Source organism: Meles meles, chromosome 5, assembly GCF_922984935.1.
Source record: "Meles meles chromosome 5, mMelMel3.1 paternal haplotype, whole genome shotgun sequence".
Lineage (NCBI taxonomy): Eukaryota > Metazoa > Chordata > Mammalia > Carnivora > Mustelidae > Meles > Meles meles.
This window is the reverse complement of record NC_060070.1, coordinates 138,203,476-138,224,113: the sequence shown is the minus strand read 5'-3', so window position 1 is coordinate 138,224,113 and position 20,638 is coordinate 138,203,476. Positions and strand designations below refer to the sequence as shown.

Genomic DNA, 20,638 nt, shown 5'->3' with positions numbered 1-20,638 from the left:
AAGGGGCAGAGAAAGACAAGAACGCGTTCATTCCCTTCCTGACACCCTGCGCCGTGGGCACGTCAGATCGCTCTCCTTCTCAGCACACCAGAGTCAGTCACCTACACGCTCGTCTTCTAAACTGTCCACGGAAGTTTCCGTGTGATCCGTAAAAGTCACACTTGACCACATCGCTTCCAGGAAAGACGGGATTTCTATTCTGCTGCAAAATACGTATTTACAACACGTGCGTTTACTTGACACCAAACATGTTCATAAACATGAGTAATCTGTTACTGTAATCTCTCACCTGGGTGTTGAACTGGCCGATCATCACTATTTTTATAAACATACAACTCAATATGCTGATAATCATAAATGAAAACATAGAAAACTGCACAGTTTAATGCAGTTCCCAAATTACTCCAGAAATTTTTTTAAAATTCTTAAATGTGATATGAAATATCGAAGAGTTGATGGCTACATTTCAGAACTACCATGTAGTTTTTATTTTGTAATAAAGCATACAACCATAAAGTTATTTAGAGACTAGTATCACGACATCTAATAAAAATGGAAGATGAACCTGACATCTGTTCTGGGAAAAACGTTTAGATCATGCACACTTCCAAGAATGCAGGAATCCCGGAGTTCCAGGAGTCTCAGAGCCTGTCTGACTCAACACTTCACCTTATTAATATACTACATGTAATGAAACATTTAATTTAGAGTATGCCTTCTAAGCATTTAATTTAGAGTAAGTAGAGTATTTAATTTAGAGATTGAGAAGGCCTTCAAACTTTCCCCTAGAAAAAAACGATCTATCCTAGAATGGCCAAACAAAAAGCAAGACCAGAAGTAAATGCTTCAGAGATACTGACACGTACGACAATTCTTTGAGACAGAAATCTGTTCATAAAGAATTAGCTAAGAATTGGGGCGCCTGGGTGGCTCAGTAAGTTAAAGCCTCTGCCTTCAGCTCAGGTCATGATCTCAGGGTCCTGGGATCGAGCCCCGCATCGGGCTCTCTGCTCAGCAGGAAGCCTGCTTCACTTCCTCTCTCTCTGGCTGCCTCTCTGCCTACTTGTGATCTCTGTCTGTCAAATAAATAAATAAAATTTTAAAAAAAAAAGAATTAGCTAAGAATTAACTCTGTCATTCTCTTAAAATCTCCCAAATAAAAGTAACCATATTCCTTTAAAGAGATATAAGCTGGAAAGAGAAGTTACTAATGTAAGCCAAGGACTTCATATGTGCATTTTTTAAGAAGGAAATTAAAAGGTACTGCCTTTTTACTACATACTATGGAGTATGTAGTAGCAACTTTACAAATACAAATACTATCTTGTTTAAATATCATCCCAGGCCAGAATATTATCACCTAATGTAAGGATGAGAAACAGAGGTTCAGAGAGGTTAGATGACTAGCCCAAGGAAGTACAGTGAGGACAAGAGCTGGAATATCAATACCAGTTAATCTGGCTATAAATCCCCAAGTCATTCTACCATGTCACATATGTACTAAGTAAAAAAGATAACAAGGAATTCAGAAAATCATCAAGTCTGATAAACATCTCAACATTAAATATAACTAGTGGCAGTAACATTTACCTCATCAAGTAAAAAGTGTCACTAGTGTAATTGGTGATGTCCTCAAATTTTAGAATTAGAGAACATTGTTTAAAAATGTTAAAGATCTAGGGGCATGTGGGTGCCTAAGGGGTTAAGCATCTGACTCTTGATTTTGCGTCAGGTCATGATCTCAGGGTCCTGGGATTGAACCTGCATGGGGCTCCTTCTGCCCCTTCCTACCTCATGCACTCTCTCTCTCTCTAAAACAATAGATCTTTGAAAAAGAAAAAAATATTTTAAAGATCTTATGGTTTCTGTTATCAAAAATTATATTGAAATAAAAATATTAAAATAAACCTGAAGAAATACTATTTTTCTGTGGATTTACCCTAGATTTCCATGACTCTCTTCAGTCTGGCCTCCATCTCTCTGGCACTAAGTTTTCAAAAATGATCCAAGCAGTGGAAAATCTAAGCACTTACTAGCTCAGGCTTCCTAGGAAATGGTAAGCAAATGCATCCAGTCAAACATCTCATGCTCATGTGAGGTGAAGAGCATGGGTTTTGGAGCCAGACTCGTGGATCAAACTCCAAAATCCAGTACCTAGCAGAGATGCTACATGGGGCAATCCCTCAACTTCTCTGTGCCTCATTTTCCTCAACTGTAAAATGGGCAAGCATGAAGATAAAGAATGACCGCCCTAGTATGCACTCAGCTTTGGCTAATGGTTGTCATAGCAGAAAATGAAAAATGTATTTCCAGTGACTTAGCATTCGGTAAATGGTGTTGGAACAACTAGCAGCCATTGGAAGGAGAAAATCTAGATCCTTCCTTCACACCACCCCCCAGAATAAATTTCAGATGAGTTAAAGAACAAAATATTAAAAACAAACTTATAAATGTAAACTTTAAAACAGAAGAGAATGTATCTATGATCTTAGGAAAAGAAGATAGCTTAAAACTACATAAAAAAGGGGCGCCTGGGTGGCTCAGTGGATTAAGCCGCTGCCTTCGGCTCAGGTCATGATCTCAGGGTTCTGGGATCGAGCCCCGCATCGGGCTCTCTGCTCTGCAGGGAGCCTGCTTCCTCCTCTCTCTCTGCCTGCCTCTCTGCCTACTTGTGATCTCTCTCTCTGTCAAATAAATAAATAAAATCTTTAAAAAAAACAAAACAAAACAACAAAAAAAAAACTACATAAAAAAGAGGGGCGCCTGGGTGGCTCAGTGGGTTAAAGCCTCTGCCTTCGGCTCAGGTCATGATCCCAGGGTCCTGGGATTGAGCCCCGCATGGGGCTCTCTGCTCAGCAGGGAGCCTGCTTCCTCCTCTCTCTCTGCCTAGTTGTGATTTCTCTCTGTCAAATAAATAAAATATTTTTAAAAACTACATAAAAAAGAGAAAAAAACCCTAAAAGGACAGACTAGAAAAATACTTGATTCATGTCCACAGCACAGACACACACATACATACAAACACATATGATAACCAAGGCAGTACATTTTGTAGTAGCAAAAACAAACACAAATGAAAAAAACACCACAGGGGCACCTGGGTGGCTCAGTGGGTTAAAGCCTCTGCCTTCAGCTCAGGTCATGATCTCAGGGTCCTGGGATCGAGCCCCACATCGGGCTCTCTGCTCCTCTGAGAGCCTGTTTCCTCCTCTCTACCTGTCTCTCTGCCTCCTTGTGATCTGTCTGTCAAATAAATGAATAAAATCTAAAAAAAAAAAAAAAAAAAAAAAACACCACAAAATCAAAAGCAAGGACCCAATATTCTTCAGTCTGGAGTGGGTAAACTAGATCAAGCCCACACGATGAAACCCATACAATTTAAAAAAAAAATAAATAAATAAACTTATGAACTGATATGAAAAGAACCTAAGACATATCATTTATGCAACAAAGAAAATGAAACCTGAAACTATACCTGTTCTCTACTCGTGCATGCATCTGTTTGCAGGTGTGCCTGTGTGGAAACGTTTACACACGCAAATATGAACAAATGTAACACTCATATATACATGCAATCTGGGGGGAGAAAAGCCAAACTAAAAATAGGGATTACCACTGAGAAGAGCACTAGATTGGGAGTGCTAGTCCAAAGACACAAAGAGACCTTTGCCTCATCCATAATGTTTTGCGTTTTACAAGGAGAATATGCAGTCATGTATGACTTATGAAATTAAAACTCATTTAAAAAATCTAACAATTTCCAAGCCAACTTGCCTATACTTCTCTATAAGTCTAAAAAACTTTCATCCTCAAGTCAGAATATCTTTGAATCCTCTTTTCCAAACTAAAATATTTGTAGGTAAATGACAAAGCTCACTGAATTCTTGATATAAAATAAGGAATAGGGGCGCCTGGGTGGCTCAGTGGTTTAAGCCTCTGCCTTCGGCTCAGGTCATGATCTCAGGGTCTTGGGATCGAGTCCCACATCGGGCTCTCTGCTCAGCGGAGAGCCTGCTTCCTCCTCTCTCTCTGCCTGCCTCTCTGCTTACTCATGATCTCTCTCTGACAAATAAATAAATCTTTAAAAAAAAAATAAAATAAAATAAAATAAGGAATAAATTACACTTTAAGCTAGGTAGCAAATCTTGCAGAATAAGAAAAATTGGGTACACGTTCAATGTCAAGTGTTTTTGAGGTAACTAAAAGAGGCGGTGCTTATATTTATTATTTCTGTGCCTCTGAAGTTCAGGGTGGGGTCCTTTGGCTGGAGGTGGAGGGCCCAGGAAAACATATTTGGGGCATCTCCGTAGGGGGTTAGATTTTAACTGGAGGTCTGGAGCAATGGAAACACACCCAAAGAGACAAAGAGAGAAGGGAATTAAAAAAAAAAAAAAAAAAAAGATTTAAGGAACAGAAAATGAGTACTGAGAACCTTTCCACTCCTTTCCCAAACAAGCTGACTCCTTTACTGAGTATTTGGCTGCTCTGGTGATTAAAATGGATTTCACGCTGGAAGGCCTTGCTGTTCGAGGAAAAACAAACAAAACTACTAAATAAACCATTCTTCTTTAAAATCTTTCAAGGAACAGAGGACAAGCTCTTCAAGCCTATATAGCATTATACAGAAAATAAACCACTGTTTTCTTTCCAGTGGATAATCAGTCAGGAAACAATTCAGAAGTTACAACTTTCCTCCAGAAGAAGCAGATTTACAGAAACCCGCACTGTGTTGTAGGATTTCACACCCAGACGCACTGGTCAGAAAAGAGTGTACCAGTGGCATTCTCAATCTAAAAGATCTACAAGAAAACAATTTTATGTGTCTAATAAATGAATTTGGAAATATTGCTATTGAATATTGAATAGCTATGAAAGAATATTTATAAAAACATATGTGGGGGGGGGCACCTGGGCGGCTCAGTGGGTTAAACCTCTGCCTTCGGCTCAGGTCGTGATCTCAGGGTCCTGGGATCGAGCCCACATCAGGCTCTCTGCTCAGCGGGGAGCCTGCTTCCCCCTCTCTCTCTGCCTGCCTCTCTGCCTACTTGTGATCTCTCTCTCTGTATCAAATTAATAAATAAAATCTTAAAAAAAAAAAATATGTAGGGGCACCTGGGTGGCTCAGTCAGTTATGTGTCTAACCCTTGGTCTCAGCTCTGGTCATGACCTTAGAGTTGTGACCTCAGGGTGGAGCCTGTTGGGGTTCTCTCTCCCTCTGCCCCTCTCCCACTCTCTCTCAAATACATAAATCTTTGAAGTGTGTGTGTGTGTGTGTGTGTAGATTATAAAATAACGAGTTCCCAAGTACCATCATCCAACTGAAGAGAAGAACATCACTATTTCCTCTGAAATTGCCGTGGACTCTGCTCAGTTTATGTCCCATTCCCTCCTTGAATTTGTTTTTTATCATTCCCTTGCTTTTTCGTCAGCTTTATCACCTTCTTCTATACTAAAAATATATATTATTTTGTTTTTTTAAGTAAATTAATTTTATGTAAATTGATGCTGTAAGTATTCCAGAATTTGGGCTCTATATCATAGGTCTGAAAGCTACCCACGTTGTAGTGTGTAGCTATAATTCATGCATTTTCACTATTGCATAGAATTCTAAGCATGAATATACCACAATTTGTTCACTCTACTGCCAATAAATTTGTTTCCAATCCTTAACCATGACAAACACTGATTCTGTGAAGATCCTTGTGCATGACCCCTAGCCCACATACATAGTCAAAAATTTCTCTTCAATACACAGGTAAAAGTAGAATTGCTTAGCCTTATATTGTGGGCATTTTCAATTTCAGTAAGGAATGCCGAACTATCTTCCAAAGTAGTTGTACCAATTTATATTTTAGTTACTTCGTATCTTCAGAAGCAGTTGGTATTTTTTTTTTTTTTTAAACGGGTCAGAACAGAGTTTATTACGGGAGGAAACAGATTATCCACAAGCAGCAGGACAGGACGTGTGCTGGGGGGAAGGGTGGCTGGAAGGGACCAGAACCAGGGCAACATGGAGAGTAAACCACAGAACTCGGATAAACCGAAACGGAACGTGTCCCCAGATGCGCACAGACTCGCGCTCTGGGGGCTGAAGGAAGTGAAGGGATTACAGAGTCGAAGTCCATCAGATGTAACTGCTGGGAAGGTCCCATTTTCTCCCATGTGGGACCAGCAGCTGTGCGCCGAGAGCCCAGTGGACGCACGCTCCCCCGGCGGTATCTTTTTAAAAAAATTTTTATCAATCCCGTAAGAGATGTCATCTCTGTGATAAATTTGCATTTCCCCAATAATTAATGTGACTAAACTTTTCTTCACATATTAGAGGCCAGGAGGGTTTTCTACTTTTACTAAATGCTTGTCAAATCTTCCGTCCTTTTCTCTATTGAGTTTTCTTCCTCTTATTTGATGCATAGGGTTTTTAAAATATAGTTTGGATATTAATCCTTTTATATTTATGTATGTTCACAAATGTCATCCCTCCAATTCTTGCTTTAGTTTTCACTCTCCCTACTAGGTATTCTGCTACACACAAGCCAGATGAAAGACCACAAATATTACGGTCTTTATTTTTTTGGTGAAGTACAAGGCTAAGTTATGCAAGAATAAAGAAGACCCAAGCAGAACAGGATGCCTGAAATAAATGGTGCATGTCTGGAACTGCCTCTGCCAACCATGGCAGAAAGAATCCCTTAGAAATAAGGAAAGAGCTCCTGAGGACCGAGGGACTAGCAAAGTCTGGCACAGTAAGGATGAAGTGCGGAAAGCAATACTGCTGAGCTGACATGAGGGTTAGTGAAAGACATGAACCTACAAGGTCAAGAGAGACTAGAAGAGCCACCAGCAGAAGAAAGATGTCCATATACAGCAACACGCCAAAGAAAGTGACCTGACTTGCCCTCCGAATTTCCCGAGAGAAAGTCAATGTGAAGGCTAAGGCAGCTATGGTTTTAACAGTGTTGGTTCCACCAGCCTGTGTGGCCCAGCGAGGGGCTGGCAAGCTGCGGTTCACAGGTCCACCCTGCATACCACACCACACGGATGTGGCACAGGAGTGAAGAATGGTTTTTACATTTTTAAATGATTTTTTAAAAATCAAAAGAAAAATACTTCATGATACATGAAAGTTGTACAAAATTTAAATTTCAGTTCCCATAAATAGCATTTTATTGGCACACAGCCATAGTCATGCCTGATCCTGAATTATTTTTGCATTCCTAGGGTAACACTCAAAAGGTAACTGAGCCTATACTTTTCTGCTCCTGCACAGTCTTTATTTTGCTTAACAAGATTACTTTGGCCTCAGCAAATGAGCTGTGCATGGCTTTTACTCTTTCCATTTCCTCAAAAATTTGGATAAAACAGGAACTAAACTGTCCCTTCAAAATATTGGTAGAACTCACTTGACCCTGGAATTCCTTTGGGAGGGGAGGGTCTTCAGCATTTCAATTGTTTAAATATACTTACTGTCCTATTCTCATTTAGTTTCTTCTTATGCCAATTTTGACATTTTATACTTAGGAATATATCCCTGTTCGCAAATAATTCTTTATTCTACCTCTATCATTGGGTCTCTATTTATTTATTCTATTTTGTTCTATACTTTATTTTTCTGCCTTAACTTTTTTTTAAATTAGTTTACCAGTGATCTATTCATCTTAGTATCTTTCCAAAGAACCATGTTTTGCTTTATCTTTCGTAGACTCCACTCAGAAAATCGAAGAGCGCTTCTCTATACCAATAAAACTAACTAATGCCACTGAAAGATACCATGCACAACAATCACGATGTAAGAGTTTAAGAATTAACCAAAAACATGCAACCCTCTTGTTGAGAAAGACATTTATTTTTAAAGATTTTATTTATTTATTTGACAGAGAAAGATCACAAGCAGGCAGAGAGGCAGGCAGAGAGAGAGGAGGAAGCAGGCTCCCTGCCGAGCAGAGAGCCTGATGTGGGACTCGATCCCAGGACCCTGAGATCATGACCTGAGCCGAAGGCAGCAGCTTAACCCACTGAGCCACCCAGGTGCCCGAGAAAGACATTTTTAAACTCTAACGAAAGACACAGAGGGTGATCCGAATACATGGAAATCTAATATATGTTCTTGGGTAGAACAGTTTACTATGCCAGGTCTTCCCAAGTTAGCCTCTCCATTTGATTAAATCCCAATAAAAATTATACAGTTATACTCCTTGAGAAATTGAGTAGACATATTCTAAAATCTATGTGAAAGAATAAAAGTCCTGAAACAGCCATGTTAACTTAGAGAAAGAAATGAGAGGGATCTGGCCCGATCAGGTATCAAGAAATACCACAACACCACAGGGGGAAAAAAAATGTGACCTTGCTGCAAGAACACAAAAAAAAGACTAACAGATCGGAGCAGGGTTCGGAGACAGATCCTCGTGCTTGAGCATAATATGCAGACAAGGTGAATCGATGAGGAAATGAAGGGTATTTTTAATGGATGGTGTGGTCAAAACCAACTTATTATGTGGGAAGAAAAAGAAATACACCTGGAATCCTATCTAATACCAAATACAAAGTTAGACTCTAAACCAGGGCACAAGTCAGGCATTTATGAAAATATTCCTGAAGGCCAGACCCCTGTTTTTGTAAAGTTTTATTAGAAAAAGCCAAGCCTATTCATTTACACACTTCTGTGTCTGCTTTCACACTACAGTGGCAGAGTCAAAGAGCTCTGACAGAGACCGCCGGGCTTGCAAAGTTTACATACTCCCTTTAAGAAAAGCTTGGCTGACTCCTGTTCTGTAGGTATTAAAGACCTCAGGACTAAAGGTAAAAAAATAAAATTTACCTGAGAAAATATATCAGCATATCTTTTGACCTTGGTGGGGGGAAGAACTTCTTAAATTACAAGCCATAAGGCAAAAAACTCTCTGAGCTGATAACACAGAAATTCAGGCTTTCTGCTTTAGATCATGGAATCATAGAATAGATCATCTACCATCATAGATGATGGAAACTGATAACAGATGGAGAAGTTATTTGCAAAGTCCAAAACCAACAAGAGACCAATACCTCTAGTGTATAAGAAACCCCTATAATTTAATGAGAAGGAAGCAAGAAAAGCAAGCATATAACTTAAAGAAGCAATTTGCAGAAAAAGAAATCTAAATATATAATAAGCATAGGAAGAGATGTTTAAACTCCTTAGTGATCAGAGAAATGCAAATTAACCCAACAAAGAGATGTCATTTTATACCTTCAGATTTGCTAAAATTAGTCAGCTATATAATGTCGGCTGATGGCAATATACAGACACCTGGTTTTTCCCAATTTTATTAACCATCAATACCAACTAAAATGAAAAATCACTGCATTCGAAATAAAACCTAAGGAGGAGCGAAATATAATAGATACGTGTCTATATTCAATCAGCATCTTATTCAGAAGAGATCTGAAGCAATCATTTGCAGACTTAAATACACAGTTGTGAGAATACAGACACTCACAAATTGCATTAAGAAAATAAATATAGCTAAAATAGTTTCACTTCGGCTAGTTTTCTTAATTCAAGTGTCTGCGGGTCAAAAGACTAGCCAGAAGAATTTAAATGCTTTATTGCTAACCTGGATACACATTTTTACTTGAAATTATGTCAGACTTATCTTTTTAAGGATTTAAAATAAAACACAGCAGTTTCTAAAATCACTGGCGTTATTTTATTCTTGGCTGCATTGAAACTAGGTAATAAACATGCATCATAGAGATAAACTGAAGGAGAGTGACATTTCTCCTCCCCTCTGAGCTTTTACGGTAATTTATGCCAATAGATACACATATCCGCACGTGGCTTACAACTCCTGAGCACAACGTTCCTTCTTTCCAACTCTGCTCACAATTACAGCAGTGGCGCCCACCAAAAACACTGGCAGTCCCTTCCAAGCCTGTGTATGCCACCACAGTGGGTAAAATTAATTTGGGTTGTTTCCTTTTTGCCATAGTCCTTACACGTCACGTCCAGGCACAGCTACAACTCTCGGTCAGATCCCAGCCTCAAGTTCAGATCACAGGTAAGGTCTCTTACTTCCTCTTCCTTCCCCCTGTTTCTCCCTTCTCCCCTCCCCTGTTTCTTCCCCTGTCCTTCCTCCCCTACTGAGCCCATCCCTCCGACCAGCATTTTCTGAGGATCTGTTATGATCCCGGCACTGTTTCATTGCTAGAAAGGCAGCAGTGGTGAAGACAGACGAGGCCCCCGCCCCTTCAGAGTTGTCTCTTGGTTCTTTACGTATAACTACATTCAGCTATTAAAACAGACTTTCCCATCGGACTGCTTTGTCCCTTGCCAACCCCATTCAAAACGATCTTACTTGTTTTCCACGGCCTGCAGGAAAAAAAGCCCCAATTTTCTGGCTCGCCTTCCACGACCCTCTAGGATCTGGTTCCACTGTCTTTCCAGGTGAATCTCCACCTTCACTCTGCGTGTCCTGCGCTTCAGCTAAACCTGAGTGCTTGCCCTACACCCCACCTATGGCAGAATGGACGCGGTGCCGTATGATCAGGTTACAGGCTGCCTGCGGCAACAACGGAAACCTAATACAGAGTAACACAGAAAAACCAAATGGTGAGGGAAGAAAGGATGAAGAAACAGATGACTACATGGAAATCTAATACATGTTCTCGGGGGGAACAGTTTACTATACCAGTTCCCTCCAAATTAACCTCTCCATTCCCTTAAGTCCCAGAACAAATCATAGTTGCACTTTGTCCTACGACTGTTTTGTGACTGTCCTGTCAGTGCCACAGGACCGGCACCAGGACATGAGAACAGGGCAAGGTACGCAAATCCCTCTGGGAAAAGGTGACTGCCCCCGCAAAAGGAGGCCTTTGAACTACAGAAGAAAAGGACTGACTCTTATCTGGGGGGCTAGGAACCAACCAGAAAGGAAGATGTCCTTCTTGTGGCAGCAGTGAGCTGCCCCAGACACCAGGGAGCAGGCCCCAAGGGCAGGGCCATGTAAGCCGCTATGATGCCCTGGCAGTAGCAGAAGTCCCCAGCAGCATGGAGAAGCAGCCCGGTGCAGGCAGAGCTGCATCCAGAAAGCGGCCGCTGCGCCCTCCGGTCTCAATAGGACATCTAAGCCCTGGCTCACAGCACAGCAGGAACTGGGACCGTCTCTCTGAACCCCAGGCAGAAGCAGGGCCCTGCTCTAGCATCAAGGAAAGGCAGAGGGAAGGATGCTGAGGGCCAGTCTGCTGGGCACTTCGGGCAGCACCGGAGGACAGCTGATCAGGGCTCGAGGACACTCGCACGTGGCTGATCCCCACTAGGTCAGAGGAGATTTGTGTCGTAACAAATTGTATTTAAGAAGAAAGTGCGGTTTTACCTTGTAGTCCTCGGCAGGTCACATCGAGGACCTCCAGGCTCTCTTTTCACTTTTTTGATGACAATGATCACTGTCAAATCGGTGTGCCTGTTTCTCTCCCTGACTAGATCGGGAGTTCCTTTAAAGCAAAAACTCAGTCCACTAGAAAATAAACTTCCCCCTGAATTTCTGTGCCCCTTGTCAATTTTCACAAGTTGTTCTAGTTCCCACAGAACCTTCCATAACGAGTCTTCACAGAGAAGTACAAAAACTCTCCATTCAATGAGCCCATGAACGGATCTTTCCCTCCCAGGTGAAGTGTGATCAGTGCTGAAAATACCTTCCGTGGGAGAGGACACGAACGTCCCCTTTGTCGTAAGAATAAAGCGCATGCACGGTCAGGTCCTTAAGCAAAACAAAACCAGCTTACTAGTAATCATTGCGCCGGTGACAGAAGCCAGGAATCCGACGCTGACAGCGATGAGTGAGATCACTCTCCCCTGCCTGTGTCTCTGCAGCATCACGAACATCAACACGCCCGCAGCACCGTGGACAAACAGGGACGAGAAGAGAGCCCACAGGAAGATCCAGTACCACATCTCTGAAAAGGAGAGCAGAGGGTTAATAACTCTGTTGGAAACAACCTAGACAATCCGGGTTCACGAACAGGGGCGCACCCAGGGCTTGCAGGAAGGGTAAATGAGAGAATGGATATAAAAGTGCCCAGCACTGTGCCTCACACATAGCAACACTAACTAAACATTAACGATGATCATCATCGCTGATGCTCGAGGGGGTAAGAGTTCAGCCTTCAAAACATTAAGGCGAAGACGCTCTGACTGGCTCTGTCTCCATCATATAGCTATAACCCATCCACGTGTCTAATGAGTCCCTAATATTTGCAAATCTCATGCATAAATTAATTAACTCCTGGTTGAGATAGGATTTTCTATTTTCTATACTAAATAACAGTGTTGACATTTTTGAAATCTACCTCTTAATTCAAATTTTTCCAGAAATCAACAATTTCATCTTTTATGATTTTAGGCATTTCAGACAATTCCCCTCTTGGCTCCCAACTTTATATACTAAGGCATCACTCAGAATGTTTTTTGTTTTTTTTTTTTTAACTTCTTTGTCTTGCATCATTTGAATAGTCCTTACCCAGACCTTTCCAACCTCCATTGTTCCTTCCTCAGAGTGTCCTTAATTACTGTTCACGGTTTAGGTTACGGTCCGTGAGCGCACCTTCCATTCTGTCTCTCTCGTGCTCATTCCCTTTCTTTCTGGCTTCCTGCGCCTTCCCAGTCAACCCGTGCAGCTCCTGGAGGCTTGGCCAGGTCCTGGCACTGACTCCATCTCCCCACCCACGCCCGTGGTGAGGTACGTCAGGGGAGACAACTGATCTCAGCTGGGCGGCTCTTTCCCTTCCCCTGGGAATTCTGGACTGGGCCCAAGGGAGTACCTCCATCTTTGGGTGGATGAGGGATTTCTGAAGGGCCATTTCTTCATCACGTGGTGAGAGCCACGGGACAGGACGAAAGAAAACTGTACCCACCAAAGAAAAGAGGCAACCAAATCCCTCATTCCAGTGATTCGTAAGGCCTGCCACATCACCACCCTTAGTTTCCACTAACACCCTAGTTTCCTTGTCATAAGATTCCTTTTTATGTAAACGAGTTCTGTTACTTAGAGCTGAAAGAGCTGGCCCGAAAACGCTGGGATGTCACCTTGAGGATCATCCTTGGTAGGCCAACATTCCACAGGTAAAAGAAAGGTCAATGGAACAGTCATGAAACAGACAGAGAGAACAAAAATGGATGAATAAAAACAGATTTATCAGGTATAAGCTGTTGGTGGGAATGTAGAATGGTGCCGCTGCCAAGGAGAAGTAGAGTCGTTCCTCAAGAACTTGGAAAAAGAACTACCATGTGATCCAGCAATTCCGCTTCTGTGTATAGAGCCAAAGAATTAAAGGCAGCATCCCAAAGAGCGATCTGCATACCCGTGCTCATAGCAGCATTATTCACAGCAGCCAAGAAACGGAAGCAGCTCGAGTGTCCACCAATGGGGATGGCACATACGATGAGTATTATTCAGCTTAAAAAAGGAAAGAAACCTTGGGACATGCCACAACAGGGCTCAACCTTGAGGACTTCGTACTGAGGAAAGTCAGCCAGTCACAGAAAAACACACATACTGTGTGAGTCCATTCACATGAGGTATATCAAAAGCAGAGTAGTTCAGAGACGAAACGGGATGATGATTGCCCGAGGCTTGGGGAGAGGGAAACGGGTACAGAACTGCAGTTCTGCAAGACGAAGATGTGGAGATCTGTTATACAACAGTGTGAAGGTACTAAACACTACTGAACTACACACTTAAAATAGTTACGATGGGAATTTTTTTTTTCCATTTTATTTATTTTTTCAGCGTAACAGTATTCACTCTTTTTGCACAACACCCAGTGCTCCATGCAAAACGTGCCCTCCCCATTACCCACCACCTGTTCCCCCAACCTCCCACCCCTGACCCTTCAAAACGCTCAGGTTGTTTTTCAGAGTCCATAGTCTCTTATGGTTCGCCTCCCCTTCCAAATTTTTTTTTTTAATAAACATATAATGTATTTTTATCCCCAGAGGTACAGGTCTGTGAATCGCCAGGTTTACACACTTCACAGCACTCACGATAGCACTTACCCTCCCCAATGTCCATAGAAATTTTATACGTTTTTTTTTTAACCACACTAAAAATAAGCTTTTTAAAGTATGGATATAATTTTCAAAGATTATTACTTTCTGAGTCCACAGTCTCTCACGGTTGAGAAACAAAGAGCGTTTTGGAGGGGAGAGGGGTGGGGGGTTGGGAGGGCCTGGTGGTGGGTATCACGGAGGGTACGTATTGCATGGAGCACTGGGTGTGGTGCATAAACAATGAATCTTGTAACACTGTAAAAAATAAAATTTAAAGAAAAAAAGAGATAATTATTTCAAGTCATGACCATAAATGAGAAACAAATTAAAGACCTGTGAAGTGGGGTGCCTGGGTGGCTCAGTTGGTTAGGCACCTGACTCATGATTCTGGCTCAGGTCACGATCTCAGGGTCCTGGGATGGGTCCCTGCGTCTGGCTCTGCGCTCAGCGGCGAGTCTGCTTGATCTCCTCCCTCTGTGCCCCCCACCCCTGCGCTCTCCCTCTCTCGAATAAATAAATAAATAAATAAATACTTTAAAAAAAAACCTCACGAAGGAAAGAAGGTATGGATAGAACAAGGTAAATACTAGGGGTCTTGGGCAATGGAACTATTCTACAGTTTGACTACAGTGGTTTTGTACAAGGGTACAGTTCTGTCGTTCTGTACAGAAATAAATACACACACATAAATGAGTACACCTATCCGAGTAATACCGGTGAAGTCTGAATAAGGTCAGTATCAAGGTTTTGATATTATACTGTGGTTTTCCAGGTGGTCTCATCGGGTAAACCGCATAAAGGGTAAGGGAGTTCTCTCCACATTATTTCTTGCAAATGCATGTGAATCTACAATCATCTCAAAGTAAAAAGCTCTTTTTTTTTTTTTAAAGGGAGGATACACAGAAAACAGATTAAAAAATAAAATCATTTCAGCATGCCAAATTCTTTAGAGCAACAATTAGATTGGACTCAGTTAATGTGAAATAATTTGAAGGAAGAGTCATTGGATATATTTTCCAGTGTGTGCTGAATGACCATGCATGCTTCTCAGTGGCATTAAAGACAGATGCTGGTCATTACAGAAAAGCAGACAAAGCTTGCCTTTCCAGCTTTCAGGAAAATCGTGTTTTCATGCTGTCACTCCCAAACAAATAGCTTCAATTTATAATAAATGCTTTAAAGACAAAAAGGCTTAACCTGCTCAGAAGATATTTCTATCTTAAAAGATGTAATTTTTCGGGGCGCCTGGGTGGCTCAGTGGGTTAAGCCGCTGCCTTCGGCTCAGGTCATGATCTCAGGGTCCTGGGATCGAGTCCCGCATCAGGCTCTCTGCTCAGCAGGGAGCCTGCTTCCCTCTCTCTCTCTCTGCCTGCCTCTCTGTCTACTTGTGATCTCTCTCTGTCAAATAAATAAATAAAATCTTTAAAAAAAAAAAGATGTAATTTTTCAAAGTAAACCTAAAAAACTGGAAATATAAGGGAATAATAATATGAAGGCATTTTCATCAGGGGAGCTCTGAGACAAGAAGTGTTCTAGAGCAACAGGCACATACTCTGAAGAAAGAAAACAATCGGGGCACCTGGCTGGCTCAGCGGGTTAAGCCTCCACCTTCAGCTCAGGCCGTGATCTCAGGGTCCTGGGATCCAGCCTCGCATCAGGCTCTCTGCTCCTCGGAGAACCTGCTTTCCCCTCTCTCTCTCTGCCTACTTGTGATCTCTGTCTGTCAAACAAATAAATAAAATCTTAAAAAAAAGAAAGAAAATAATCATCTGCCTCGTATCCCAAGCCAACTCTGGTAGCTTACCAGATCTACCCCAGAAAGCACTTTTCTTCATTGTCCTTGAAATACAAATAGGGTGAAAGAATTCTTTTTTTAATTTTTTATTTATTTTGAATTTTTTTATAAACATATAATGTATTTTTATCCCCAGGGGTGCAGGTCTGTGAATCGCCAGGTTTACACAATTCACAGCACAGGGTGAAAGAATTCTTAACTATATTTAAGACTATGAGTGAGGGATTATTTGACATTATAAATAATTGTGTTTGCCTATTGACTATATAGTTATTGGCCTCAACAATAAATTGGCCTGATCATTTAGAAATGCAAATTTTAAGTTTAATGTTTTACGAAGCCCCAAGATATCAAAGAATTATACAACTAAAATAGAACCTCGAAGAGTCCTCTAGTGACCAGGCAAGGGTTATCCCTTCAGCAGATTGAGCATAAACTACCTAAACTTAAATTTATTTTCATATTTCTCTTTGTTAAAAAATCATTATTATTTATCTTGGAAAAACTGAACTCTGCTGAGAATATCTATAGCTAACTTAGGTTTCATGTTATCACTATGCTTGTGAATTACCTGATGGATGCACGCAACCTGGTCCATGGACAGGACTTCTGAAGAACATGATCTCCTCTGCATAAGCAAGTCTGTCTTAGGCCCTGCTCACTAGTGGCAAACACAGGAAACCTGCTGGGTTAGTTCAGGTGAAGAGAACTGCAGGATCCTAAGAGCAGAGCAAGACCAGATGTCCAAGAGCCCTAGAGGAAGGGCAGATGCTAAGAGGACAGGCATGGAATACCACCACCTTCTCTTCAACTGCCTAGGCCATACAGCTGATGTGGACATCCATAGGCCCAGTGTTCCTGTCTGCCAACAGCCCACCTAATCCAAGCCTCCAGCAACTGAGCAACGGTGAGAGGAGGATAGGCTATAGGGAGACTCAGTGCATGCTAAACAAGATGCAACACAAAATTTTAAAAATACAATGCACAAAACAGAAAATTCTGAAGCCTGCCATCCAAACACTCACCTTAATTCACTGGAAGGAAATATTCCTTCTTGGGTGCATCTCCTCTGGCTATTTTTCCCTATTCAAAGATTATGGAATCTTCACCGTAAACAAATTTTGCCTGGATTGCTGCACGGAGAACTGTGATGTGTCCCGGCCTCCAAACAATCCTAGAATAGCCCTGCTCCCAATCTGTATCTCTCATCAGCTCCCGTTGCCAAGTTGCTCAAAAATTATCTTCTGTGCTTTTGTTTTTAATCCTTGGACAAAATTATTTATGAGAAATGGTTTTCTCTAGATGTCTAAAATGTATTAACTGAGTATAAACAAGTCAAAGAATGGTACATATTGTACAATCCTATTTGCTAAAAAAATATGTTTATGTACAGAAAAAAAGCACAAACAGAAAACTTGGCAATGGCTATCTTTTAAAGATAAGAGAAGGGTGATATTATTTTATATATTCTTTATATTTTTCAGCACCTGCCTGAAATGTGTGTATTTTTAAATTTTGCTGCAAACATACTGTCTTCAAAAAAGTAGTTTTTCATTCTAAAATTTCATTCTAAAATTCACCTAGACAAGGGTGCTCTACTGGGTCAAAGTTCCTCAACCCGGGCTGCTCACAAGAATTACCCTAAACTAAAGCAATCTCTGAAGGTAGGACCTAAAGAACAACACATTCATCAACTCTACCAAATAATCACAACAGGCAATAGAAACCAGAATTACTACTCCATGCTAAAGTTGCAGAAGAGATACTTATGAAAAAATCCCAAAGTCATAAAAACAAAACCATCTCATTAGACAAACACTAAATGCATTTTTAATCCTCTAGAGACTATCTCACCTTTCTACTAAAATCATTAACAGATACTGAACTCTTACTGAGTGCTCGACATACTTGAAGTCTCCAGCTGAAAATCTCATGCCATTAAGACCATACGTTGAAGTTGTTCATGATTTCTACCTTCTTTATAGAAATGGTCCACATTGTATGTTTAGATAGTCTGTGTTCACATTAGATTATCTCAAGCTTTGTTCTCATTCCAGCAAATCTAGAAGTGTGGAAATCAGTCCCCTTAGTTTCCAACATCAGTGACTTCTCAGTTTGGGGATGCGTCTCACCTAGGTGGCTTATTAGACTCTTAGGAAGATGATGCACTTATAATTTGAAAAAGTCCCCTAGATCGAGGTCAGCAAAGTAGGGTCCATGAGCTGTAGCTGGCCCACCATGTTTCTGTAAAGTCTGTGAGTTAAGAATGGTTCCTACATTTTCAAGTGATTGAAAAATCAAAAGAACTATATTTCACACCTCAAAATTACACAGAGTTTGAATTTCAGTGTCCATAAAACCTTACTGAAACATAGTCAGACTCATCCAGACTCTCTATGGCTACTTTCATGCTGTAAAAGCAAAACTGAGTAGTTATGACAGAGATCATATGGCCTTCATAGCTGAAAATATTTACTGTGGTACTTTAATTAATTTAATACAGTACTTTCATATATTAGCAAGAGCTGACATTCGAGTGTTTAGTTAATGATACTTCAATGGCATATATTCTAATAACTCGGATTCTTCAGAGCACAGTGGGTAGCTGATGTTATGCGGAAGAGAAGCTTGAACAAGAAGGACAATGTCAAGGAAGGTCCCAAGAGAATTCACTGTCACATATGAATTTTTTTAAATAAATCTAATTTAACCAAATAATAAACATATTGGAGATGGCATGAGGGTAAAGAAAACAATCCACTGTCAAGAAATAAAGAATCAATAGAACCAAATTGAGGAATGACCCAGACTTCACAACAAGCAGAAAGGGACTTTACAGTTACTATAATCTACTTGTTAAAGGCTTTCCTGGGAAAGGTAGAAAACTCACATGAACAGATGGGAAATTTTAGCAGAAAAGTGGAAATTCCAATTAAAAGTCAAATGGAAATGCTTGAAATTTTTTTAAAGGTCAATAACAAAAACCATAATATCTGAGATAAAAAATTCCGTTAATGGTCTCCCCAATAGACCTGATAGAGTTAAGCAAAGAATCAGTCAATTTAAAGATGGACGAAAATAAATTATTCAAACTAAAATATGAGAGAAAAAAGAATAGAACAAAAGGAGAATAAGGGAAAGAAGGAGATTAAGGGAAAAGAGGAATCATCCATCTAAGAGCTATGCAACAATTTCAAGTGGCTTAACACACATGTAATTGGAGTCATAGAAGGAGAAGAAAAAGAGAATGGAGAAGAAAAATATCTGAAGAGAGATAGTTGAAAAATTCTAAAAGTAATGAAAGCTATCACACCACAAATCTAAGACTCCCAGAGAATCTCAAGCAAGATAAAGACTTGCCAAAATAACCAAAACACAGTAAAATAAAAATAAGCTACACATTACCTAGATACATCATAGTGAAACGATGAAAAATCAAAGATAAAGGGAAAATACTGAAAGTAGTGGTAGGAACAGTTTACATATAGGAGAACAAAGATAAAAAGTATAGCAAACTTCTCATCAGAAACTATCAAACCAGAAGACAATAGAGTGACATTTCTTTTTTTAATACTGAAAGGGGAAAACAAACCAAACCAAAACAAAAAACCTGGAAAGGCAGGAATCTATATTTCGGAGAAAGCTTTCAAAACTGAAGGTGAAATGAAGACTTTTTTCAAAAAGAAGAAAAGCTGGGAGAATTAATTGCCAGTGGACCTAAAAGACATATTAAAGGAAACTCTTCAGACAGAAGGAATAAGATAGTAGATGGAAGCTTAACTCTACACAAAGAAATGAACAAAAAAGAAAGTTAAAATGAAGGTCAACATAAAGGACCTTTTTCCTTATTTTTAATCATTCTTAACATATTAACTGGACTTAAAAATAAGTTGCTGTATTCGTCCACTTGAAACCCCAATTAACACAGAAGTTGAAGCTACAGTAAATATTTAATAGCTATCTGCTTCTGCTTCTTAAAGAGAGAAAAAACACTAGTTTTTAAATTCAATGGTGATACTTTCAAGGTTTGCCTTAATTCATTGGCTTTCTCAAAGCTTATGGCAACACTTATTACCCACTTTCACTAAATTACACTTTTGTCAGCTAATTATATAATTTCAAACTGTAAATTACAGTACTTATCATTGAATAGTAAAAGAAATTTCTTTAAAAAGCAAGTTTTTTAATTTAAAACAATCAAAATATCACTGCTTTAAAGCAATCAGGCTAAGGCTACGTAAATAGTTCAAAAACTGCTCCAGATTCAAGCCATAGTACTGTCTTCCTAAAGATGTCACTCAACTTGTTCTTCCTTGTAATTGATTAGCTACTCAGTTACAAAAGCGTAAGAATTAAATGTCAAAATCTGAATCTATTACGAAATTATAGCATTATACAATGATTTCAATTGTTATTACTTGTATGCTCTCAAGTATCTTAAATTATACATGTCATACTAAAAAAAAGTCAGTAACAACATGTTTGTTTGAATCAGTCACTGATCTAAAAAAATCTTGTCAGCAATTGATAAAATGTCTCACAATCTCATGACACAGTATTTCCAAGGGATATTAACACTGAACACTGAAAATTGAACTTTTTACATCAATGAGCATAACGTATAATGAAATTCTCGATGTAATAAACTCCTAAAGTTAAATCTAAATACAGAACCAGATGAATGGCAGATCAGAAAATAAAAGCACAACCAAGAAAATTTAGCAAGTAACGTGCAAGCCTGGTCAGAGCGTCACACCTTGGATATCACTGACAATAATCCGGAGGAAGTGGTTACACCACACATGGATAAACAAAACGAA

At 40.1% G+C, this 20,638-nt stretch overlaps 1 protein-coding gene across 4 annotated transcripts in view; it reads right to left on the bottom strand.

The window, feature by feature from the left end:
* The window catches only part of TMEM170B (transmembrane protein 170B), a 49,532-nt gene that overhangs the window by 20,014 nt on the left and 8,880 nt on the right, over window positions 1–20,638 (bottom strand). For 3 of the 4 annotated variants that reach the window (XM_046005845.1, XM_046005846.1, XM_046005847.1), the window contains exon 2: window positions 11,761–11,931. In XM_046005845.1, coding sequence (XP_045861801.1) covers window positions 11,761–11,931 — 171 coding nt within the window. Of the gene's footprint in view, window positions 1–2; window positions 203–11,760; window positions 11,932–20,638 lie in introns of those variants that run through there. The other variant, XM_046005848.1, reaches the window with a different exon arrangement.